At 34.4% G+C, this 26527-nt stretch overlaps 3 protein-coding genes across 3 annotated transcripts in view; all 3 read left to right on the top strand.

Moving 5' to 3' along the window:
* LOC140447583 (glutathione S-transferase 1-like) overlaps nt 1-2122 on the top strand; it is a 35284-nt gene extending 33162 nt beyond the window's left edge. Inside the window, exon 3 of the mRNA XM_072540315.1 lies at nt 1697-2122. Within this exon, the coding sequence (XP_072396416.1) occupies nt 1697-2011 (315 nt within the window). The 3' untranslated portion in view covers nt 2012-2122. The remainder of the gene's footprint in view (nt 1-1696) is intronic.
* A 19480-nt stretch (nt 2123-21602) lies between these two features.
* On the top strand, nt 21603-24024 carry LOC140448837 (uncharacterized). Its single transcript, XM_072541957.1, has 3 exons — nt 21603-22070; nt 22221-22719; nt 22802-24024. Exons 1-3 carry the CDS (start codon nt 21603-21605, stop codon nt 24022-24024), a joined length of 2190 nt encoding a protein of 729 aa, XP_072398058.1.
* Nucleotides 24025-24106: 82 nt separating this feature from the next.
* LOC140448838 (ATP-dependent DNA helicase pif1-like) lies at nt 24107-26149 on the top strand. The gene has a single exon (XM_072541958.1). The coding sequence runs from the start codon at nt 24107-24109 to the stop codon at nt 26147-26149; it is 2043 nt and encodes a 680-aa protein (XP_072398059.1).
* The last annotated feature ends 378 nt before the right edge of the window (nt 26150-26527 follow it).

The raw sequence follows: 26527 nt of genomic DNA on the forward strand, positions 1-26527 counted from the left end.
GTCAAACAAAAATATCACTAAAACATATTTTAACCGAATATCAAATTTACTATTTTTATTGTAAGTAAGCCACAATTTTACTTTCTTCTTCTTAGAGTGCTGTCTCCCTAAGGTTGGCAATCATACTGACTATTTTTATTTTTGAATTTGTTGTTCTAAACAAATCAATCGATTTGCATTGATACCAATCACGTAAATTCTTCAACCAAGAAATATGCCTTCTATCAACAGATCCTTTTCCTTGAATTTTCTTTTACTTGAAAATAAGTTTATTTAATGCTTTGATTTTCAGTTCGGAAATCATTCTCAAATACAAAACATTAATAAATTAATTAAAGTTTGTTTTTCTTACTTGGTAACAAATTATTCTCATAATTTAATTTTATCTGACTCATCTATATTGACAATTCAGACATACGACGTCTGGCTATTAAATAACGAGACTGCTTATGAAAAAGAGTTTTATTTTAAAAATTATTTTGTTAGAACTTTTAGAAGCTCCGTGGTTTTCCGCTTCACTTCTTCCATCGACTCGAACCGGATTCCTTTTAAGGCAGACTTGATCTTCGAAAACAGGAAAAAGTCACAGGGTGCTAAATCAGGCGAGTATGGCGGGTGTTCGAGCACTGGAATGCCTCTAGCGGCTAAATAACGCTTCACAGACAGCGCGTTATGGGCAGGTGCGTTGTCCTGGTGCAAGATCCACGGCTTGTTTTTCCACAACTCCGACCGTTTCTTACGAACTCGCTCTCGCAGTCTTGCCAAACCTTTCAAATAGTAAGTTTGGTTTACAGTTTGACCCTCTGGATCCCATTCAGTCATCACGATGCCGTTAATGTTAAAAAAAATGATAAGCTTGGCTTTAAATTTTGATTTCGACATCCTTGCTTTTTTCATTCTTGGCGATGCAGGAGTTTTCCAGTGCATGGATTGTCGCTTAGTTTCAACATCGTATTTGAATATCCAGGTTTCATCGCAAGTGATGATGTTTTCCATTAATTCAGGCTCTTTATGTAACATCTCAAGAAAATCTGAGCAGATCTGTTGACGGACGAGATTTTGGTCAGGGGTCAAATTTTTTGGGACCAACTTCGCACAGACTTTCTTCATGTTCAATTGTAAAATGTAAAATTTTTCTGACAGTTTCTTTATCGGCGTTTACAGTCTCACCAATCATCCGAATGCTCATACGACGATCTTCATATATACGCTTCAAAAAACTGTTTATAACATTCGAAAACACGCGCACGAGATAAAGAATTCTCACCATAGGCCTCTTTCAATAAATCATAGCACACCCAGTCGGAGTTTTTTTAATTTAACGAGAAATTTCACATTAATCCGTTGCTCATGTTTTTCGTCGCACATTGTTATCGGCACGAGAAAAAAACACGTTCTTTTCTTACCTTTACAGAAAAAAAAAATACTACAACAGCGACAAAAACGTGTCTTCGTACTGAAAGAGTAGACACTTTTAGCTATCCAATGCTGCATTCGTTTCCCACTCTTTCTTTCTAGGACGCCTTCTGAGCACGCAGTCTCGTTATTTAATAGACAGACCTCGTATATTATACATTAAGCTTAAGCTTTAAACGTATCCTTTGTATGTGTTTTTCCATTGTTGTCGTCTATAACCCTAGTGGTTCGGACGACATTAAATAAATGTAAAAAAAATAATCCTTTGTTTTAATTATAGAAAAGAGTTTTCTTGGAGAAAAAACGAGACATTGTACCAGAGCAACTGCAAGCGTTGGAAGAAGCCTATGAAATTGTTGAAAAATTTTTAGGTTCAAATAAATACGTAGCTGGTAATGAACTGACAATAGCAGATTTTTGCTTTTGGACTACAATTACAAACTGGAATGCGGTTGGATTGTGTACCGAAGACAAGTATCCAAAAATAATCGCTTGGTTAAAAAGAATGTCTGAATTACCTTACTCCAAATTTAATAAGGATGCAGAAGATGCATTCAAGACTACTTGGGATGAACTCATGGCAAAAAAACAATAAATAATGTTCATTACGTTACATGTATTTTTAAAATTCAATATTACAATTATTTACTCATCATTAATGTACCTTTACTTAAAAAATGTAGACTAAAGACTAAATCATTAAAGACTAAACATGAAAATTGATGTAAATCAGAATGTATCTGGATCATAATGTTGTTGTTTTGGAAAATAAAGGAAATAAATATTGTACAAAAAAAAATATATGTACTTTTTTTTATAAAAGCTAGCCTTAAGTGAGTATAAATGTGTTCAATAACTATATTAGGAAAACTACTACTACTAATGTTACTTATGCTATTTTTTTAAATACGTTTTATTAAAAATAAAAAAAAAACGTTAGCAAGTGGAAATTAACATTACTAATTGGAAATTATTATCTCAGGCACTATATTGGCACCAAATGACAACAATTGAAATAGAGCACACAGCATCCGAAGGTATACGAATTCGACGAGTGTATTCGGAATCTATATTCAGAAAAGCATTAGACGAGGTTCAAGGTGGAATCAAGATTAACGGAACCAGGAAAGACAACATCAGGTACGCTGATGATACCGTCCTAATAGCAAGCAACGCACAAGAACTATAAAATATAATAAATGCGGTAGTTCGTCATAATGAAATGTTTGCTTTACATGTAAATGTTTCCAAAACATTTGTATGCCAAGGGACAATTTATAGAACAGGTAACTTCCATTAAATATTTGGGAGCAAATATCAACAGCCAGTGTTATTCAAAAATATAAATCCTATCAAGAAAGGAACAAGCGAGGAAAACACTCATTAACATGAAAACATTTTTTACAAGATCAGACCTTAGTCTAGATGTCAGAATTCGAAAGATCAGATGTTACGTTTTCTCTATTTTGCTGTATGGCTGTGAAAGTTGGGCAATGGACTGAAACAGAAAAAAGAATAGATGCCTTTGAAATGTATATATACAGACAGATGCTGAGAATTCCATGGGTACAAAAAGTTACTAACGGTGAGGTACTTCTGCGCATGCGTAAAGAAACAAAATTACTCAGCATAATCAAAGAGAGGAAAATACAATACTTGGGTCATGTGTTAAGAGGTGAAAGATATCTCTTTCACCTAAAAAGAACTTACTCCAAATCATATTAGAAGGTAAAGTGCAGAGCAAAATATTATTTTAAAACTCCAGAACTCGTGGCCGAAAGACGTGAGGAGATGGTTTAACCGCTCATCCACAGAAATCTTTCGTGCAGTCGTTTCCAAAGCTATAATTGCCATATGGATCGCCAAACCCAAGGAGACGGCGCAATAAGAAGAAGAAGTGTAAATTAATGCTTCATAGGTCAGTTGTTACCGATCTCAGAATGCCAATGACCGTAACATATTTTGGGCTTAAATGTTGGCAATGCCATTTGAGAAATTGTACTGATGGTGTCATCGGCATGAGAAAATGCATTGTCATACATCAATATAACATTTTCTTCAATAAATGTTGCACATGTATGTCTCAGCAACTATGTCAGAATAAGTTGAGAAGTAATTCAAAGTTTATATATACTTAATAAGTCTCATATTACTTAATATAATATAAATATAACCATTCGTACTTCTTCTTCGTCAACTATTTTCCATCCACTCCTGAATGTAGTTCTCGACGAATTGCTTACGTCTGTCTCTATCTTGAGCCAATCTAATCCACTGTTTGGCTGTCACTCCCCTTATGTTATCTACCCATCTCTTTTGAGGTTTTCATATGTTTCTTGTCGTCCTCCTTAGTCTCCATTCTAGGATTTTCCGTCTCCACCTATTATCGTCGTATCTGGCTATGTGACCAGTAAAGCGCCATTTCATTTTTTTTTAATTTCTTCTTTGATATCCGTGATTTTTATTCTACGTCTTATCTCGGTGTTTCTAATGATATCCTTCAGTGATATTCCAAGCTTGAAGCGTTCCATTGTTCTTTGCGTTGTTTCTAGTATTTTAGCAGATTTTTGGTAGGGGTTACGGTCTTCTAAAATGTAAGGTTGTTGTTGGTTGTACTCACTGGCTTCGTTATGTAGGATTCTGGGACGCAAAAATTATATATGTATAATGTAGTTAAGGAGCATAGAAAACTGCACCTGTATATTTTAGGCCAATTGTGGAATATACGAATCTTATCTTATAATCTTCTTCTTTATGTGCCGTCTTCTACCGAAGGTTGGCGACCATCAAACGATAGGTTTCTCTGTTTTGTGCCGCATGTATTATGTTCGCGGCTTCTGGTATTTGAAACCATTCTCTCAAATTTCTCAGCCAGGATTTCTTCTTTCTACCCAAACCTCTTCTACCTTCAATCTTACCTTCCACGATAAGCTGTAGCAGACTATACTTATCATTACGGAACACATGGCCCAGGTATGACGCTTTCCTCCTTTTAACAGTTGTTAACAATTCCATCTCTTTACCCATTCGTCTTAATACCTCTGTGTTGGTCACTCTGTCTGTCCAAGGTATTCTCAGTATGCGTCGATACAGCCACATTTCTAGAGCCGCTAACTTCTTTATAGTTGCTGCTGTTAACGTCCACCCTTCAACTCCGTAAAGTAGCGTAAAGAGTACGTAGCATTTCGTGGCGCGCCATCGGAGGTTAACGCTTAGGTGGCGGTTGCTTAAGAGCTTTCTCATTTTGATGAATTTGGATCTTGCTATTTCAATTCGGATCTTAATCTCTACATCTGGGTCCCACTTATCATTTACTGTATATTCCAGATATTTAAATCGGTGTACTCTTTCAATACGTTCGGCTTCAATATTCAGGTCGATATGTTGAATGTTCTTTTTACTGATCACCATAAATTTAGTTTTCTTTTTATTGATCTTCAGTCCAAATTGGTTGCCAATTGTATTTACTCTATTTAGCATCATCTGTAAATCTTCGATATTATCGGCCAGTATAACAGTATCATCTGCATATCGAAAATTACTTATTGGTACGCCATTAATCTTGATGCCCTCGTTGTACTCTTCCAGTGCCTCTAGAAATATTTGTTCCGTGTACAGGTTGAAAAGCAGTGGCGAAAGAATACAGCCCTGTCTAACCCCTCTAGAAATGGTTACGTTTTCACTCACCATATGTTCATTCTTCATGTGGGCTGTTTGATTCCAATATAGATTTTTTATAATCTGGATGTCTTTAGTGTCAAGTCCTGTAAGATGTAATAGTTCTATGAGTTTGTCATGTTTGATAGTATCGAATGCTTTCTCATAGTCGATAAAACAGGCGTAAACATCTTTCTGTTGATCCAGACATTTTTGAATCAAGACTTGTATTGCAAAGAGCGGCTCTCGAGTTCCAAAACCGCATCTAAAACCGAACTGTGTTTTACTTATGCTGTGTTCTAATTTTGCTCGTATTCTGGAATGGATAATACGCAAGAATATTTTAAGGGTGTGACTCATTAAACTTATTAGGCGATATTCACTACACGTCTTAGAATTCGATTTCTTGGGAAGGGGCACAAATGTAGATTTCAACCAGTCCGATGGAATTTGACCAGTATCGTATATCTTATTAAACAGTTCTAATACTACATTCAGGTTGTTCTCGTTAAAAACTTTTAAAAATTAGACTGGTATTTCATCGCATCCAGTTACTTTCCCATCTTTTGTTTGATCTATAGCTTTTATCACCTCACTTTTCAATATTTTTGGTCCATTCAGATCAAGAGTGTTCGTAGGAATATGACGATAATCCGTAAACAAATCTTTTATGTAATTTGCCCAAGTCTGTAACTGTTCTTCTTTATCTACAATAAGTTTGTTGTTCTCGTCTATTAACCTACCAAACTGTTTTTTCTTGTAAGTATAAGTAAACTCCTTGATTTTTTTATGCATATTAAAACTATCATGTCTTCGTTCTAGCTCTTCTATCTCTTGACATTTTTCTTGTAACCATTTCTCTTTGGATTCTTTTATCTTTCTGCTGACAGTTCTATCCAGTTCTTTATATTGTTCGGGATTATTCTTATTTTCCCTCCTTCTGTCCATAAGATGTAATATTTCATCTGTCATCCATTCGTTCTTCTTCTTCCGCTCGTAGTCACCAATGACTTCTTTCGCACCATTGCATATAGCGTCCCTTAAGTTGATCCAGTCTCTTTCAATATCATCAGTATTGGTTGTTAAAGCAACATTACTATTAATGCTATTTGTAAGCTTAACTTTTATCTCGGGATTTCTAAGTTGATCCATATCTAATCTTTTGTTATTCTGCTTCTGGATTAAGGTTTTTAGTCTGACTCGTAACTGGGCTACAAGAGGATTATGATCAGAGTTTATATCAGCTCCAGGATATGTTTTGGCTGATATTATTGCGTTACGGAATCGTTTGTTAATTGTTATAAAGTCTATCTGATTTCTAACAATGTACCCAGTCTTGTCCTGTGGTGACCTCCAAGTGTACAATCTTCTTAATGGTAACTTAAACCAAGTATTAGTGATAATTAAGTTTTTCTCCTGGCAAAACTGTATTAGTCGATCACCTCGCTCATTTCTTGTTCCCAACCCATACTTGCCAACTACTTCACTGACTTCGCCTTTTCCTACTTTGGAGTTAAAATCCCCCATTACCATGGTTATGTCTTGTTTCTTTAGGTTTTTTATGATTTCGTCTAATTGTTCGTAAAACTCTTCAACTTCTTCATCAGTACTCTCAGATGTGGGAGCATAAACCTGAATTATATTTATGTCTAGAGGGTGCGCACTTATCTGGATCAACATGCAGCGTTCTGAATATGGAATAAAATTTTTTTATATGTTTTTTGATTTTATTATTTACTAGAACCGCTACTCCATGCCGATGGTTGACATCTTCTTCTCTGCTGCCTGAAAAAAATATTGTTGCATCCTCCTTCTCGCTCTTACCATTACATGGCCATCTTATTTCACTCAACCCCAGAATATCAATTTTGAGCCTCTTCATTTCATTAATTGCGTTGTTTAGTTTTCCAGTCTGATAAAGAGTTCTTACGTTCCATGTAGCTATCTTAACAGTATTTTTTCTGATATTTTTATTTGTTTTATCCAGTCGCATATTTTCCACGCAAGGCCTGGTACCCACCGTTGCGTGGCCGGTCTCTGATTTCACATCGTCCAGCCCGGGAACTCGACGACGCCGGTTGCTAATCGGGTCGCATGGCATATCATCTTTAAATCTCCTACTCGTCATGATGGTTTTACTAGGGATATATAATGTGGTAGTCATCCCGTGGCTTTCCACATCCTTATGCCGTTGACTACTTAATAGTTCCTCCGCCTTCGAAGCCGATTTTTCAACTCCAGGACAAAAGAGTGTCCTACCACTTACCAACTCATCCGCCCGAAGCCGTTGGTCAGCAAGTGGGAGATCGCTTATACCGATTATATATATCTTATAATAGAAACAGCAAATATAGAAACCTCCTAAAGGCGTCCGAATCTTAAAAATAGTCTTCGAGGGCGCCGCATCTAAGCTATTAATACCAAACCCTGGCTGTCATTTTGAGCCCTGTGCGCTTTCTCTAATTCTTTTTTTTCTTTGGCTTTTTCCTTTTTAGGGGTCGCTGTTCCTTACTCTTCATCACCACTTATTTCTATTCATCGGGTCTTTTTCACCTAATCCTTTCTCTCTTAAAATTCTCCCCACACAGTTCTTCCATCTTCTCCCTGGTTTTGCTTTTCCTCTCCTTTCATCAACTTCTAACAGCTTCATCCTTTGTTCCACATAGTTTTTATCTCTAAGTCTGTATCTGATATAACCAAACCATTGCAGTTTGTGTTCTTGGATGATTGATTGATGATCTGATACCTGATATGAGTTGTATTTTGTTTTACCCACTGGCTTCGTTATTCGACATGTAGGATTCTGAACAATTCTATATGCATAATGTAGTTAAGGAGCGTAGAAAACTGCACCCGTATAGTTTAGACCAATAATTGTGGGAGGTGCCACTCTTATATTATAACAGAAACAGCGGATTTTTTTTAAAGCCCTTCTCTCTATTCTGATTGCCGAATATAGGCCACTCCTAATTTTCACCATTCATCTCTATTGTTTGTAAGAACTTTCCACATTAGTCCTGCAGTTATTTTAATATTGGCACTCCAGCGCATTTGCGGTCTTCCTCGTGGTCTTTTGGCTTCATATGGCCGCCAATTCCTAATTTCTTTATTCCATGGGCCATCCTTAAAACGTTTGTTATGTCCAACCCATTTCCATTTCAGTTTAGCTACCTGTTCGACAACATCTTTCACTTTTGTTCTATTACGAATGTTTTTATTGGTTTTATCGTCTTGAGTGAGATACCCAGTATCTGTCATTCCATAGCTCTCTAAGTTTTTCTGATCTTCTCCATGTTTATTTTAGTGAATGTCCAGGTTTGAGCTCCATATGTAACTACAGGTAGAATACAGGAATTAAACACTTTGGTTCGCAGTCTTTGAGGTGCATTTTTATAAGTACGTATGAGAGTCTTCCGACTGCTGCCCATCCCATTTTTACTCGTCTGCTTATTTCGGTAGTCTGATTTTCTTTGCTTACCTTGCCATTTTGACCCAGATATGTATATTCATCTACGGGTTCTATCTCTGCCCCTTGGATGTTTATCATAGGTTTGTCATCTTTGTTTGACATTAGTTTATTTCTGCTGAAATTCATTTTCAGTCGTTTTTTTAGGGATTCTGTGTGTAACTCCTGTGTGTTTGAGGAAACAACGGATATTGATTGCTAAAGGTGCCGAATCGTAAGAAGGGTCTTCAAGAGCGCCGCACTTCGCATCTAAGACATTACTATTAACACAAAATCCTGGGTGCCATTTTAGAGCTATGTGCACTGACCTTTGATTATCTGATACATAATATGAGCTGTATTTTGTTGTACCCTTTGGCTTCGTTATGTAGAATTCTAGGGCGCAACAATCCTATATGTATAGTTAAGGAGCGCAGAAAACTGTACCTATATATTTTAGGCTAATTGTTGAAACACCGGATATTGATATCTACTAAAGGCACCAGGAACAGCGGAAGGTATAGGTTTCTGCAATTAATTTTACAGGAAAAAGTAGAAGGAAAACGCTGGAAAATCTATGTACGTAGTTCAACACAACAAACACAAATCTTTTTAGAGCATCAGTTTGCCGAAATACAGATTGCCATGATGGTCGCCAACATCCGAACTGGATAGGCACTACAAGAAGAAAGGCACCAGAATCGTAAAAATGGTCTTCGTAGGCGCAGCCCGTCACATCTAAGCTATTAACACAAATTCCTGGGTACCACTTTCGTGCGCTGGTCCATTGATTATCTGATACCTGATACGAGTTGTATTTTGCAAAAACACCATGCTCAATTAAACCAATAAATCAATCAAACGGCGAAATCGGAAGCAAGTAAAAATATTTCTTAGGGGAATGGTAGCTACATCATCTTTGGATAAAGTTTCAATTAATTTTTCAGCGTAAAATTTTTTTATGAATAGATGCTAATGAAGGCAAAAGGCACATTGTCCCGCTGGCCGTTTGGCCGGTTTACATCAGTAGGAACCTAATGTGGATCCTCATCGGAACAGTCGGAATTTTCGATATCATGATGGTTAAAATGCTTCTCTGCATAATAAATAATTTTATTCAACACTTCAGTTATCACGACAGAATCACTTTTTATCTTTCATGTTGGTTTTACGGGTATCGGTGAAGAAAGCTCTGTAACAATTAGAAACGAGAGTTAAAACTATACGGCTCCTGAACTATATTTTATGATATTTCTGATAGTCACAAGAATTTAGATATGTATTAATAGATTTTATAATGGCAAAAGGAAATTTGAAGGGTTACCAAAGTAATAATATTATTGCTTTTATATCTATACTTACCAGGGTCAGGTTATTCACTACTTTTCTTAGATAACTCCAATATACGTTTAATTCCATTCATATTTTAATCTTCAAACACTCTTCACACAAAGCTCAAGCAAATATTTATGTAGGTGCATAACCTCAAAAAGTTATTCACCAAAATGCAAACAAGTCAATAGTAACTTAAAGAAGACACAGCACTATCTAGACATTTTGCAAAGAAAACTGTAGTAACTCAATATATGACAAATATTGTTTAAAAAATATGATGATTCTGCAGCGAAGATTACAGTAACTCAACTTAATGCAGTTATCGTTGAAAATGTGGTAGGTTATTTGAGATGCTATAAAACCGAATTGTGTATTTTAAGTTGCCTATACAGCCGCTAGAGTTATTACAATATTCTATGTTACAGCTACGTATAGATAATAATTCAGAAGAAGGTAGTAACTCCAATTATACAAAAATTCAGTTACTACAGTTTTCGTTGCATGAGTCGATATTATACCTGGAACAGGTTAACGATTAAGAAAAAAGATAGGAGACAACATAATACTTTAGTGACAAAGAACCACAAGCAATATATCCTATGCAAGTGATAAATATATTATGAGTGTACTCGTATATTTCACGTCAGAGAGTTTGGGAATAAAAGAAAACAATTTCTAAGCAGACCAATCTAATCAGCAGACCAACCTAAAATATTCTAACAGTCGGGGAAGATGAGATTTCATGGAACGCAACTCTTAAAAAAATACTCAAAAAAAATTGTAGTTTAACAGGTTTCATTGTAGATAATAAAAAAAATGACTAGTTGCATTTGGGGCAAATATTGCAGAAAACAAAAGCACGAAAGATAGTCCTAATGATATTTGGAAAAATATACCTATGAAAAGATACTCCTAGTTTTACCTTGCGTTTTTTTAAGCAATAATTTATGGTCACAATTTGATTTTTTGTCTATAAATTTTTTCCCTTATATTTTAAATAAACAATATTTATGTCATTTTTTATGTCAAGAATATCTTTATTTTCTGGTTTTTTTAATTAAAATTGATAAATAATTTACAGAGATATTTGCAAAAAAGCAGTTTTTTGCACTAATTTATAAATTTTATTAATTTTTTTATTAACAAAATAAAATGGTATTAATATATTTTAACATCAAGGAATTACCATCTTTTAGATTTGTGCAAAATTTCCCCCCTATCAGCCAAATATTTTATAAGTTATTTAATTTGTTTATCCCTGAGGCTAATTATTTAAACTATTGAGCTTGCCCTATGCATGATGCTAGACACATTCAGCAAATTTCACAGGATTCTTTAAGACTTAGACTATCTCAGAAGTTAAATGCATATTGAGTTTTCATCGAAATTATTTACAAAATAAACGTTTGAAAAAGGGGTATGTTTTTTAGTTATAAACAATTGTAATAACTTCTATATTTTTTCAAGCTACAGACTTGTACGTACAACCATTGGATAGCTGTTAAAAAAGCTCACATTAAAAAATAAAAAACCTTCTATGACCAATAGGAACGAAGTTAGTGACTATTTTTTTAAAAATAATATCTCCATTGTTTATAAACATTAAGAAGTAAAATTTGCACAAATTTTGAATGAAAATCTAAACTTTATATTGAAACTTATAGCTATAAAATTTATCTAATTTTTCGAAACGACGGTACTTTCGAAAGATCGACATAGGAAAGTGGAGAGGATATCTGTTTCAGCTCCGTTTTTTTTTTCGGCATCGAAACTTCAAATTGCAACACGTAGGAAAAATTTACATTATCTCGGCTTCCTTTGCAGCTACAAGCCTCTTTTTTTATTCTGGGGTAGCTCGTCGAAATATAAATAACTGCATAGTTTTCACTGGCCGGAAAATATGGGAAAACTCGGAAAAATTGAGTCCATTTGAAATTCACCCTAAATACTTACTTTTTTTAAATTTGCTCGAATAGTCTGTCGCAGTATTAATAATGATGACATAATTTTCACCCCCCATAAATCTCGGAAAATCCCGGAAAATGTTTTTTCATTTTATATCAATGATGTAATAATACTTATATATTTTATAAATTAAATTTCAGGTAATTTTTTACACATTATATTATTATATTCCTTATATTAATAATTATAATTGTTTGTATTTTTATAATTAACAATATTGATTTTTATTCTATTTTTCTTACAAATATGATATACAATATTAATCTAATCTTGCCTTACTGCTTTGATAAAATAAGTCGATTTTTTCATCACTTGCCTTATTAAATTTTGCAATGTTTATTGAACTTTACTTTTTTTATTTTCTTTACATACATTGGTTTAAAAGTTAAAATTTGGTTCATTTATTCGACTTCACTGTCAGGTCTGAACCTTTTTGTTGCAGGTTGTTTGTCTTCACTTATTAAGTCAGTCTTTCCATACATTAACATATTAATGGGCGATCTTAATGCCAAGGTGGGTCAAGGTAAGGTAGGAGAACAAGTAGGAAAATATGGGCTTGGAAACAGAAATGACAGAGGAGATCGATTGATTCAATTTTGCCAAAGTGAAGACTTCGTAATAACAAATACCTTTTTCAAATTACCTCCTCGACGGTTATATACATGGACATCTCCACAACATACCAAAGAAAAAATAGTGAGAAATCAAATAGACTACACTATGATAGCAAGGAGGTATCATAATGCTGTTAAATGTACTAAGACGTACCCAGGAGCTGATATAGGCTCAGATCATAACCCGGTAGTTACTGTGATAGAGGCGAGACCAAAAAAGATTAGAAGACCACACAGAAAGGCACTAGATTTAAATAAACTTAGAAACAAAAATATACGACAAGAAACAGGAGAATAAATAAATGAAAACCTCCGTTCAGTGCAGCAACAAATTAACGATACAAACAACGTTAACCAAAAATTAAAGTACATAAATACAGCTATACAAACAGCAGGAAAGAAACATCTTACAAAAACAAAAACAAAGAATAAGGGGTGGATGACACAAGATATACTAGACTTGATGGAACAAGGAAGAAAGATAAAGAATTACCCAGACAAATACAAAGAAATAAATAAACACATAAAAAAGAGAATAAAAGAAGCCAAAGAGGAGTGGATTAAAGAACAATGTGAAGAAATGGAAACCTATGAGAAAAAGTACGATGCGTTCAATACGCACAAAAAAGTAAAAGAGATAACAGGAAGCATAAAGAAATGCCAAATAGGTAAACTTAAGGACAAAGATGGAAATCCTATTGTAGATCTAGAGAATAAAATAAAAAGATGGACAGAATACCTGAATGAATTATTTAAAGACGATAGAAACAACTTAACTCAGATAATCAATGCAACTGGGCCAGACATATTGAAAGAAGAAGTAGAATACGCAATAAGAAGCGCTAAAAATGGAAAAGTAAATGGACCTGATGAAATTCCTACAGAACTGTTGAAGCTTTTGAATGATAAATCCGTAACCATAATATTAAGTTTTGCAGCGAGGAGCTAAAACAGTTTCCCCTCCTCTTTCCTATGTCGATCTTTCGAAAGTAACTTCGTTTCGAAAGGTTTTAAGTTTCGAAAAATTGAATGAATTTTATAGCTATAAAATTCAATATAAAGTTTAGATTTTCATTCAAAAATTGTGCAAATTTTACTTTCTTAATGTTTATAAACAATCGAGATATAATTAACAAAAAAATTGTCGCTAACTTCGTTCCTATTGTTCGTAGAAGGTTTATTTTTTTTGTTAAATGTGAGTTTTTTTACCAGCTATCTAATTGTTGTACGTACAAGTCTGTAGCTTGAAAAATATAGAAGTTATTACAATTGTTTATAAGTAAAAAACATACCCCTTTTTTAAACGTTGATTTTGTAAATAATTTTGATGAAAACTCAATATTCATTTAACTTCTGAGATAGTATAAGTCTTAAAAAATCCTATGAAATTTGTTAAATGTGTCTAGCATCATTCATAAGGCAAGTTCAATGGTTTAAATAATTAGTCCCAGGGATAAACAAATTGAATAACTTTTAAAATATTTGACCGATCGGGAGTAAATTTTGCACAAATTTAAAGGACGGTAATTCCTCAATGTTGAAATGTATTAATAACATTTTATTTTGTTAATAAAAAAATTAATTAAATTTATAAATTAGTGCAAAAAAACTGCTTTTTTGCAAGTATCTCCGTAAATTATTTATCAATTTTAATTGAAAAAACGGTAAAATAAAGATATTTTTGATATAAAAGAATGGTATAAATATTGTTTATTTAAAATATAAGGGAAAAAACTTATAGATAAAAAATCAAATTCTGACTATAAATTATTGTTTAAAAAAAACGCAAGGTAAAAATAAGAGTATCTTTTTATCTATTCGTCATCTAGTAACCCCCACCTATGTCTTAAAAGCTTCAGATATCTGCGAAACATTTTGCCGTGAAATCGATGATTTTTGTATAACCAGACTGGGCTATATTAGATGTAGCTAATAATTATCAAATCCAGAAACTATCTGCAAATTTTTCCACAGCAGTATATCAAAGTTGTTATCTACTCTGACGCCGCGTTTACGAACGCAAATACAAATACCGTCAGGACGTTCTGTTCCTGGGAGATAGACAGCCTTACATACATCTAATGTAAAGACAGCCTTTCTAGAAAATTTATTTTGCAACATTCGATCTTTCCAATGTTTATTTAACTGTGGTAATAGTTTAAACATTTTAATTTTTTAAAATATCAAAATATTTTATTGATCATAACAAATATTAAGTGTGGTAAAAATGAAAGAAATTTATTATTTGCATAAATAATTATTGCATTATTTGCAAAACTGACCACTTTAGATAAAGTATTTTATATCCGTGTACTGTCAAAAGATTTTAATTATTATAATAAATGTTATTATTACCTAAGTGTAATATTATTTAGTGTAAAATAGACATTTAAAGGACCTTTAAATGTTGGAGTTTTAAATAAATTCCAATGGATCTACCCCATAAATTTGAATTCTGGGTAACAACTAGATGATCCTTTTTCCTCTCCCATTTCCCAATCATCTAGAATTGGAGAAAGAGGCTTCTCCTCGAAAAGCCTCAGGTTTAGAGGACATCCACCATGAGTTCATACTTATCATCATCAGTGGCATTACAGCTCGTTATGAGCCAAAGCCTTCTTCAGAAGAATTTTCCATTCGCCCCTGTCTCTGGCAACTCTTCTCCGTGCTTTAACTCCGATGGATTTTATATCATCCTCTATGTTATCTTGATACCTAAGTTTTGGTCTTGCTCTGGCTCGTCTTCCCACTGGTTGTCTTCGGTCGAAAATTTTTCTGACCGGTGCATCTTTATCTCGCCTAATTATATGTCCTATCCATCGAAGGCGTTAATTTAATACATTTTACAACGTCAGGTTCCTTAAAACTTCTGTATAACTCAAAGTTGTAACGCCTACGCCACAAACCTTGTTCTTAGACTCCTCCATATATTTTCCTTAGAATTTTTTTCTCGAAACGTTTAAGCAATTCTTAGTCGTTCTGTGTAAGTGACCACGTTTCTGACCCGTGTGTTAACACTGGCCTTATTAGTGTTTATATTATGGTAACTTTAATGTTTCTGGGTAGTTTTGAGTTCATACTTAATTGCAGGAAATACACAAAAGCTGGTTAGCACATTTCTTAACAAACATTATTCAGATCGGCAGAATTTCACTAGAATTTAAACATTCAAAAGTTATAGCAATACTTAAATCGAGCAAACCAGCTGACCACCTAAAAACTATCGAACAATTGCTTTGTATATAATGTTAAACTACTTGAAACACTAATTTTTAACATATTAAGTCTAATAATCTTCAAATCTATTCCAAACGAACAAGCAGGTCTTAGACCAAAATCAAGGTTGCATCAATGGGTGCATTAGGTCTTATCTCTTTGTATTTACATAGAAGGCGGATTTCAAAGAAAACTAAAGAGTTCTGCTGCTTTCTTTGATTGGTCCGTAGCTTTTTATGTAATCTAGCTAGAAGTAATAATTTAAAAACTCTAACGCACTATTCCTTGCAAATACACCTTCAGATCAATAGAAAATATACTCACCGACAGAGTATGCCAAGTAATTATGGGATCAGAAATTAGTATCCCCAGAAAACTCAAAAATGGTCTGCCACAAGGCTCGGTACTTAGACCACTGCTTTTAGTCTTTACATCGCAGAAATACTGATAACAATACCTTGGCTACGCCGATGAATGGCCTTTATTCACACAAACAAAATCTCTAAAAGAAGCTAAAAAGGTTCTGGCGTAAATAATAAAAAGTTACATTTAAAAATAGAGACTTTGACCCAACTAAAATCGAAGTTATATTATTCCGTCTAAAAAAAAAACACTTAATGCACATGACTCAGCTACAATAAACACAATATACAAAATGTGTATATAGAGTTCCTTATTCCGCTATTATTGGTATTTTCTTGTTGGTGACTTCTTATTTTAGTACTGGCAGCCAAAGCCTGCTACATTCTGCTAATGGGTTTGCTACACATTTTCTTCATTAAGTAGGACTAGTAGTATTAGTAGAATTAAGGGCTGTTTTTTTGATTTTTTTTCTTTTTTATGTCTGTGTCTTTCATGATTATTGTTGCATTTTTCGACTGTACTCTATGTTCATTGTCGCAATCTTGCTTGCATATGTGTGATCTGTCAAAATCCTTGTTTTTGATGCATGTTTCATGCTCGTTTATCCTCACACTTAGTGATCTTGCGGTTTCTCCCACATAGAAGTTATTACATTCACAGGGTGTTTTATATATACATTTTTTTGTCTATCTCTTGTATGTTGTTTGGTTTTAGACAGAATAGATCTAAGTGTATTAGTTGTTTTAAATGTTGTTGTAATGTTGTATTTGTTTCCTATCTTTTTATTTTATCTGATAAGCCTTTTACATATGGTATTGTCATCTTTAAGTCCTTTCTTGTAGTTCATACCCAATACATATGCAACACACAACACACATTCTCTAAAAAAAAAACACCTTATACACATACAAACGTTTACAACACATAATAACCCAGCAGTCTATTACCACTATTAAACAAGATTGTTTTATCAACTGCTGACATTCCGGTTATTGGAGAGCAAGAAAGTTCAGTTCGTATTGAGTCAAGATGTCGATTAAATTTTAGACTCCTCCCTCATCATACATACTTCTAACATTTCACAGGGCATTTTTAGTTGATTTTGCCTTATTTTATATCCTATTTTTGTTTGCTGGCTTGTCTATCTTTATCTTTTCTATTTACGACTCTATATATATATATATATATATATATATATATATATATATATATATATATATATATAAGTGCTCCTGATGATGAGTTGAATAACTCGAAACACGTGTAGAGCAATGGTGGAGTTCCGATTGAAATGAAATGCAATCTTTTACTTTCATTTAAACGTCTTTCTCTACGTAAAGAGCGAAAAAGATAGTAATTTTTAAAGGTGAATCGTAGATGCATGTTGAAGTAAAAATGTACTTCTAGCGTCGTTAAAAGTCTCTAGTAAGAGGCTTTGAATTTGCGGTTCACCTAATTTACTATCAGAGAGAGGTCTCTGGACTTCTTGTTACTTCGTATAGATGTCGCTGCTAGCGTACCTGGCTTGTTATTTTGGTTATAATAACCAAATACTAGACTGCATTTCATTTCAGTTGAACTTCCACAAGTGCTCCTGATGATGAGTTGAATAACTCGAAACACGTGTAGAGCAATGGTGGAGTTCCGATTGAAATGAAATGCAATCTTTTACTTTCATATATATATATATATATATATATATATATATATATATATATATATATATATATATATATGCTCTGTCCTACTATATTTTTGCTTTTTGTTTGTTTGCTTTTATTTTCCAGCATATTCACTTTCTCCGTTTCAGCGGGAAAATCTATGTTTTCCATTTCAGCGAGGAACATTTCGTCACCTATTTTGCTACCTTCTTTAATTTAACGTTGAGGTGAAGATACATATGATAGGTATGAGAGGTGAAGATAAATTCGTTTTTATAAATTGCACCAGTTTATCTTTAGTATCTTTTCCATCACTAGTTTTTAAAACTAAACATTTTATAACAGCTATATTTCTCTTTAATTTGTCTTTCTTCAGCTGTTCGATTCTCTTATTTGTTCCATTAAGTTCCTTTTCTAGTTCTAATTTTTTCTGTTTCAATTTTCCAACTACAGAGGAATAAGCGTAATATCATCAATAGGAAGATTATGTGGGAAGATACGCGAGAAAAGATAGAGCAAGCGATAAAAGGCAAAATCGGGGAGTATCAGGCAGGCTTCACGGCAGGAAGATCATGCATAGACCAAATATACACACTGGAACAACTGTTGGAAAAGAAAAAAGTAACAAATAGAGATATACATTTGGCATTTGTGGACCTCAGAAAGGCGTATGACTCTGTACCAAGGTCAGAACTATGGGAGGCAATGTAGAAATTAGAAATACAGACGGAACTCATAGAAGCTACAAACGCTCTGTATAAAGAAAATAAAGTGTCCATTAAAATAGGAACAAGAATCATAGGAGAGTTCACCACAACAAAAGGGCTCCTACAGGGTTGTTCCACATCTCCAACCCTATTTAAAGAGATCAATTAGTGATTGCACAAGACCAAGACGACCTCAGCTACATGATGAAGAAACTACAAGAAGAATATATCAAGGCTGGCCTAGATATTAACCTTGCGAAAACAGAGTACCTATCTACAAGTGAAGAAGACATAGAAGATCTACAGATTGATGACAACGTAACAGTCAAAGAAAAGGATAAATTCAAATACTTGGGGTTTATAATCACGAAAAAGGCAACAACAGAGGAAGAAATTACACAAAGATTAGGACAAACAAGCACCTAATTATGAAGGCAAAAACACAGATTTATAAAACATTAGTGCGAAGTATTACAACATATGGGGCTGAAAATTAGATCATAAATAAGAAAAACAGCAGTAAGATAGTAGTAGGAATGCCTGCGAAGATGCTGTAGAGTAACAAGAATGGATAGGAGAAATAATGACGAAATAAAGCAAAGAACATCAATAGAAACAGACATACTAACATACATAGAACAAAAAAGACTAAAGTGGTATGGACATGTAAGAAGAACTAGTGACAGCAGATGGATAAAGAGAATACCCGAATGGAGCCCCATAGTAAGGAGAAAAAGAGGACGACCCCGAAAATCCTGGAGGAACGAAGTAGACGACGCCATGAGTAAGAGAGGCCTAAACGATGGAGAATGGAACAACAGAGAGAGATGGAAGTTTCCAATACATTCCAGTGTTTTTTTTTGTTTTTTATGCAGTTTTCTTATTTTGGCCATCATATCGTTATTTTTCGCCAAAAGTTCACGCATAATTTTAAGCATATCCTCGTTATGGGGGCAGTTCTTGATCGGTGACCTCTTCGGTAATTTGCTCTTTTGAAAAATCTCTTCGTCTTCACTTGCTTCCCTATTTCTAGTTCTCCTCACCACTACTTTCATATTCTGGTCTAACACCCTTTGTCTTCTTATATGCTCTGCTATTGTGCATTTGGATCTTCAAATTTTATTAATAATTAAAATAAATAAAAATATTTTATACATATAAGGAAACCTGAATAACAGACCTCTTCTTTTTATTGATGATCGTTTAACGCCCTTATCATCCGTTCAGAGCAAAAAGTCACAGCCCGAATCAAGGACTCAGAGACTTTGACCTTTATCCGGACTGCAATTAAAAACACTAAATTTTTAATTTACTGATAATATAAAAATGAAAATACTCCCAATAAGTAAACAACAGAATATAACATCATTTATATATATATAAATAATACCAAAATTGAGCAAGTTGATCAACGTAGCGAGTCTTGGACTGTGAATAAAAATGATCTAAATCGCCTTAAGGCTTTCGAAATGTGGTGCTTTAGAAGAATTTATACAGTTTTTTGGGTGGAGAAGATTCGAAACTTCACAATACTAAAACTTTTTAACAAGACTACTGAAATTATAAAAAGCATCAAGAAGAGAAAACTGGAGTAATTCGGACATATAATGAGAGGACCCAAATATAAATTGCTAAAAAATATTATGCAAGGAAAAATAGCAGTCAAACACAGTCCAGAAAAAATAAAGACTTCATGGTTGAAGAACTTACGAGTTTGATATGGTATTGATTTAAGCATGCTATTTAGAAATAGTCATGTAAATTTTTAGGTTTAAAATGGCCTTCCTCAGTTGATGAATTTAGAATATCTGTGCTTGATTCTCTAGAAAGCTCCATTCTTGCAAAAAGAAAAATTTTCTTAGCTATAAGCTACTTCTCTTTGTATTCTTCTATTTTCAAATATTAAGCTTAAATATTAAAAATGCTCCGACTGTAGGTGTAGCAATAGATTGTTCGTTACTTTTACAAAACATTTTAATTGATTATGCATATGTTAAAAAATTATATTGCAATATGGATACTGGTTATCACGCACGCATTAGTAATCAAAGGATCTACCATAACTTGTTAAGTATATGCATTAATATGTATATTTCTAATTATTGGTTCATTTCATCTTTCCGGTGACTTTCAAGATTATCCTTGAATTAATCATTTCTTTGTGTTTTAATTAATAAAGTTGATTTAGTCATAATATTTTTTATATTGCCAATTGATATTATTGCAAATTGATTGTGATAAGTAAAAGATATTTTCAATTATATACATCTATCTAAATGTATACACATGTATATACAGAGAGGACCAAAAGTCTGGAACGCCTAGTTAATGGATGGATGGTTCGAATTATACAAACACGGGGATACACCTATTTTGCAATATAAAGATCCTAAAATCTCCATTTTAATACCAGTTTAACCGTATACAACACTTTCAATTTTATGTATTCTTCGTTCACAAATTGTTGAGAGCACGAAATATGCATCAAACTCATAAAACGGTCGTAAATCATAGGCGTTCCTAAGGTGTTTATTCATTAAATAATAATATAATGTTTTAATACTGTTATATATAATATTGATAATATTTTAATACTAAAATATTTAGCAAAAAAACAATTAAAACTTTCACAACTAATGTTGGTTATTATATTATCTATATATATAAAAGAAAGTCGTGTTAGTTACACCACTTATAACTCAAGAACGGCAGAACAGATTTGGCTGAAAATTGGTAGGGAGGTAGCTTAGAGCCAGGAGATGGACATAGGATACTTTTTATCCCGTTCGACAGCGTTCCCGTGTGACTTGACATGAAACGTCAGTCACTATAAAACGTGGTATAACAAAAAAGAATCAGACTTGGAATAACAAGACGCAAATGACAGCTATGTAATTGACGTAAAATGACAGCTATGTAATGACGTATGGATGACAATTTGATATTTGTAAGAAATCAATATTAAAACTATTTCTATTAAATAAATAATTAATAAGTGGATTGAAGTGAAGTGAAAAGTTTAATTAATAATGCCGCGACCAAGACGATCGAATCTTTCCCGACAAAGCCGTAATTGAAGTGAAGTGAAGTTTAATTAATAATGCCACGACCAAGATGATCGAATCTTTCCCGACAAAGCCGTAATGCAAGAAGAATACAAAATACTGCAAATGAAAGGACTGAAGAAGAACAAGAAATTGCACGTGAACAGCGCCGCGATAGTATGGCTCGACTTCGTGCTTCTCAATCACGAGAGCAAAGTGAAGCAGCCCATGAAACAGCTCGGTTGGCAATGCAGAATCGTCGAGCGAACAACAGAAGGCAACAAATAGATAATTTGCGACGCAGAACAAGATATTTAGCTGATTTGAATCGAGCAGCGTTTCGATACGATTGCAGCAATGATTACAGCTTGCATCCTAGCGTTTGCATTGGGCAAATGGACGTTGTTTGCGAGTATTGTGGTGCATTAAAGTTTTCCGGAGAAACGCCTGGATTATGCTGCCTTAATGGTAAAGTGAAATTGCCAGTGTTGACTCCGCCACATAAGCCATTGTATTCATTGCTTTGTGGCGAAACACAAGAATCACGCCACTTTCTTGCAGATACTCGAAAATACAATAGTTGTTTCCAAATGACGTCATTTGGGGCAGACATTATCGAAGAAGGAGGATTTAATCCGACATTTAAGGTATTTATTTTTGTACTTACATAGAATGTAGTTAAATAATAACTTACTTTATCTATTGGTATGTATTATATTTGCTAATACTAAACTCTACTCTCCCACAGAAAAAAGTGTTTATAACCCAGTTAATACTGTCTGGTTTTTATTTTGTAGATACAAGGACAGATTCACCATCGAATTGGATCATTACTACCTTTCGAAGATACACAGAATAAATTTTTACAAATATATTTCATGGGCAACATGGAAGAACAAATTGATCGACGCCTAGGGATCAATGCAGGAATGAAGCGAGCAATTATTCAAGACTTGCAGTGTCTGCTTCATGAACATCATGCGTTGGTCAGGTTGTTTAAGAGTGCTTTAGAGCGCATGCCAAATGATGACTATAAAGTTGTCATCAAAGCAGATAAACGACCATCTGGAACACACGAACGCACATTTAATGCTCCAACAGTAGACGAAGTTGCCATCCTGATTGTTGGTGAACAATTGGAAAAACGCGATATTGTGCTTACACGTCGCGATACTGGGCAACTGCAACAAATATCTGAAACTCATCGATCATATGACGCATTGCAATACCCACTGATGTTTTGGCAAGGAGAAGATGGATATTATTTTAATATTAAAATGATAAGTTCATTGAATGGTAAAGTATCAGTATCTTAATAATGGTTAATGTCTGTATTATTTGTCTTTGAAATGGTTAATTATCAAATTTTTAATTTCAGGTGAAGAAACTACAAAGAAAGTTAGCTCAATGAATTATTATGCATATCGTTTGATGATTCGTCAAAATGCTGACAACTATTTGCTGCGGTTTCGTCGATTGTTTCAGCAGTATTGCGTTGACATGTATGTAAAAATAGAAACGGAACGTTTAACATTTATTAGGTTAAACCAAGCCAAACTGCGTTCTGAGGAGTACATCCATTTACGTGATGCAGTTAGTACTGAAGGAAATGCAGCTAATATTGGTCGATTAACTATTCTGCCGGCGACGTACATTGGTAGCCCACGTCATATGCATGAATATGCACAAGATGCAATGACATATGTTCGTCATTACGGCCGGCCAGATCTCTTTATTACTTTTACCTGTAATCCAAAATGGATAGAAATTACTCAATTGCTGCTTCCCGGACAAACATCAAATGATAGACACGACATCACAGCACGTATATTCAGGCAAAAAATTCGGTCCCTGATGAACTTTATTGTTAAACAACGCGTCTTTGGAGATACTCGATGCTGGATGTATTCAATCGAATGGCAAAAGCGAGGCCTGCCGCACGCACACATTCTTATTTGGTTAGTGGAAAGAATTCAGCCTGACCAAATAGATGATATCATATGTGCCGAGATTCCTGATCATGAAGTCGATCCAGACCTACATGATGTTGTTACTACTAATATGATTCATGGACCGTGTGGTGCCATCAATCCCCAATCACCTTGCATGGTCGATGGAAAGTGCTCTAAACGATATCCACGGAAATTAACGGCGGAGACTGTCACTGGCAACGATGGGTATCCGCTGTATCGGCGTCGATCACCAGATGACAACGGTCGAACTGTCACAACGAAAGTAAAAAGAATGGATTTCGTTGTCGACAACAGTTGGATTGTTCCATATTCGCCACTTATTTCTAAAACGTTCAAGACACATTGCAACGTTGAATACTGCAATTCAGTTAAGTCCATAAAATATATTTGCAAATATGTCACGAAAGGCAGTGATATGGCGGTTTTTGGATTACAATCCTCAAATACCAACGATGAAATTTCACGCTATCAAGTTGGTCGTTATGTGAACTGTAATGAAGCGATTTGGCGTATATTCGCATTTCCAATTCACGAACGTCATCCTACTGTTATATATTTGGCGAATGGTGCATCTGGAGAATGGTCAACGAGTATATTTCACGGCTTCGAATGCTACGCAACGTGCTGAAACACCTCCAGCAACTACATTGACCAGTTTTTTTGCAATCTGCCAAAGCGATCAGTTTGCACGAACTTTGCTTTACTCGGAGATGTTACGTTATTATACTTGGAATGCTTCATGCAAGAATTTTCAAAGACGGAAGCAAGGTGATGCGGTTCCTGGGTATCCAGATGTGCGTTCTACTGATGCTCTTGGTCGTATGTATACAGTTCATCCAAAGAATGATGAATGTTTCTATTTGCGGTTGTTGCTGGTAAATGTGCGTGGGCCAACTTCATTTGAGACACTACGAACTGTTAATGGTGTAATATTCCCAACATATCGTGCTGCATGTGAAGAATTGAACTTATTAGAAAACGATACCCATTGGGATACGACAATCGCTGAAGCCATTATCTCTGCATCTCCAAGTCAGATACGCACATTATTCGCTATCATAATTTCGACATGTTTTCCATCAAACCCATGTAACCTGTGGCACAAATACAAGGATAGTATGCCAGAAGATATTTTACATCAAAGTCGTGTCAGTTCCAGAAATCACGATATTGAGATGAATGAGGAGATCAAGAGTAAAGCACATAATCGTGCTTTACTCTTGATCGAAGATATGTGTTACCTCATGTGCGGTAATTTATTAATCAGGTTAGGAATTCCAGCGCCAAATCGTGAAATGAATGACGCATTTAATCGAGAATTGGAACGGGAACGTGAATATGATCACCAGGAATTAGATTTAGTAGTTCAAAGGAATGTACCCCTGTTGAATTACCAACAAAAGGAAGTTTATGATACTTTAATGACGGCAATCGCTGATGAAAATGGTGGTTTATATTTCCTAGATGCCCCTGGTGGAACTGGCAAGACATTCCTTATGTCATTAGTTTTAGCAACTGTTCGGGCGAGATCCAACATAGCGGTTGCAGTTGCTTCTTCTGGAATAGCAGCCACATTGTTGGAAGGATGCCGTACGGCTCATTCAGCATTCAAATTACCGTTAAATCTTCAAACTATTGAAGAACCAACGTGTAATATTGCAAAACACTCAGCAATGGCCAAAGTTTTAGCGGCATCGAAAATCATCATCTGGGACGAATGCACAATGGCGCATAAACGTGCATTAGAAGCACTTAACCGAACATTAAAAGATTTACGCAATGACTCGAGATGTTTTGGAGGAGCAATGATTTTACTGTCTGGCGATTTCCGCCAAATACTGCCAGTAATTCCAAGATCTACGGCTGCCGATGAAATAAACGCTTGCCTCAAATCGTCAAATCTATGGCGCTATGTGAAGAAACTGCAGCTGACAACAAACATGAGAGTTACATTGCTCAATGATACATCTGCTGAAGATTTCTCGGAGCAATTGCTGACTATCGGTAATGGTCAAGTACCTGTCGATGAATCGAGCGGATTAATATCATTTCCAAATAATTTCTGTAATTTTGTCTCATCAAAAGACGAACTTATCAACAATGTATTCCCAAATATTATTTCTAACTACAAAAATAATGAATGGTTGAGTGAGCGAGCAATTTTAGCGGCTAAGAATAAAGATGTAGATGACCTGAACTACATAATTCAAAATAAGATCATTGGAACAATGCATTCATTCAAATTTATTGACTGCGTCACAAATGAAGATGAAGCCACCAACTATCCAATTGAATTTTTAAACTCTTTGGACGTGCCTGGCTTACCACCGCACAATTTAAGCCTAAAGGTTGGCTCCGTAGTAATCATGCTTCGAAACATAAACCAACCAAAACTGTGCAACGGTACGCGTTTGGTGGTTAGTAAATTGATGAACAATGTAATTTACGCTACGATAATGATAGGAAAATTCAAAGGTGAGGAAGTTCTCATTCCGAGGATCCCGATGATCCCAACCGATATGCCGTTTGAATTTAAAAGACTTCAATTTCCGATACGTCTTGCATTTGCCATGACCATCAACAAATCACAAGGCCAATCCTTAAAAGTTTGTGGTTTAAATCTAGAACATTCATGTTTTTCCCATGGTCAATTATACGTGGCATGTTCACGGGTCGGAAGACCATCTGCGTTGTTTGTTTTTGCGCCTGATAATAAAACAAAAAATGTCGTATATCACAAGGTACTTAAGTGAAGAGCAACTTATGTACTAAAATACAGAAATAATAATGAATGATTAATGTAGTTATTTAATTTTTTTTTATATTTTTTCCAAAAAAAAAAACACAATCTGCTTATTTATTGCCATTAAGGCGGAACAAAGTTCGGCGGGTCAGCTAGTATTAATATAAATAAGAATTTAACCATTAACAATTTTGTAAATAAGAATACCTTATCTCTTTGGATATTTCAATACTAATCTTCGCGTTTAATCACTTTACTAGAAAACCTGGAATTCATATCCGAAGGTACTATTCGTTGCAAGATAATTAGGATGGAATTCCCCAGATTTTTAATAATATAATTATATTTGAAACTTAACTTGAAAGGGTGAAGTTATTACGAACGAAAA

The sequence above is a fragment of the Diabrotica undecimpunctata genome, chromosome 8 (assembly GCF_040954645.1).
Source record: "Diabrotica undecimpunctata isolate CICGRU chromosome 8, icDiaUnde3, whole genome shotgun sequence".
In the NCBI taxonomy this organism is placed as follows: domain Eukaryota; kingdom Metazoa; phylum Arthropoda; class Insecta; order Coleoptera; family Chrysomelidae; genus Diabrotica; species Diabrotica undecimpunctata.

Coding starts and splice junctions, on each gene's coding strand:
- LOC140448837 (XM_072541957.1), top strand. CDS start 21,603: ATGGCTCGACTTCGTGCTTCTCAATCACGAGAGCAAAGTGAAGCAGCC. Junction 22,071..22,220: donor GATTTAATCCGACATTTAAG/GTATTTATTTTT, acceptor TTTATTTTGTAG/ATACAAGGACAGATTCACCA. Junction 22,720..22,801: donor AATGATAAGTTCATTGAATG/GTAAAGTATCAG, acceptor TTTTAATTTCAG/GTGAAGAAACTACAAAGAAA.
- LOC140448838 (XM_072541958.1), top strand. CDS start 24,107: ATGTTACGTTATTATACTTGGAATGCTTCATGCAAGAATTTTCAAAGA.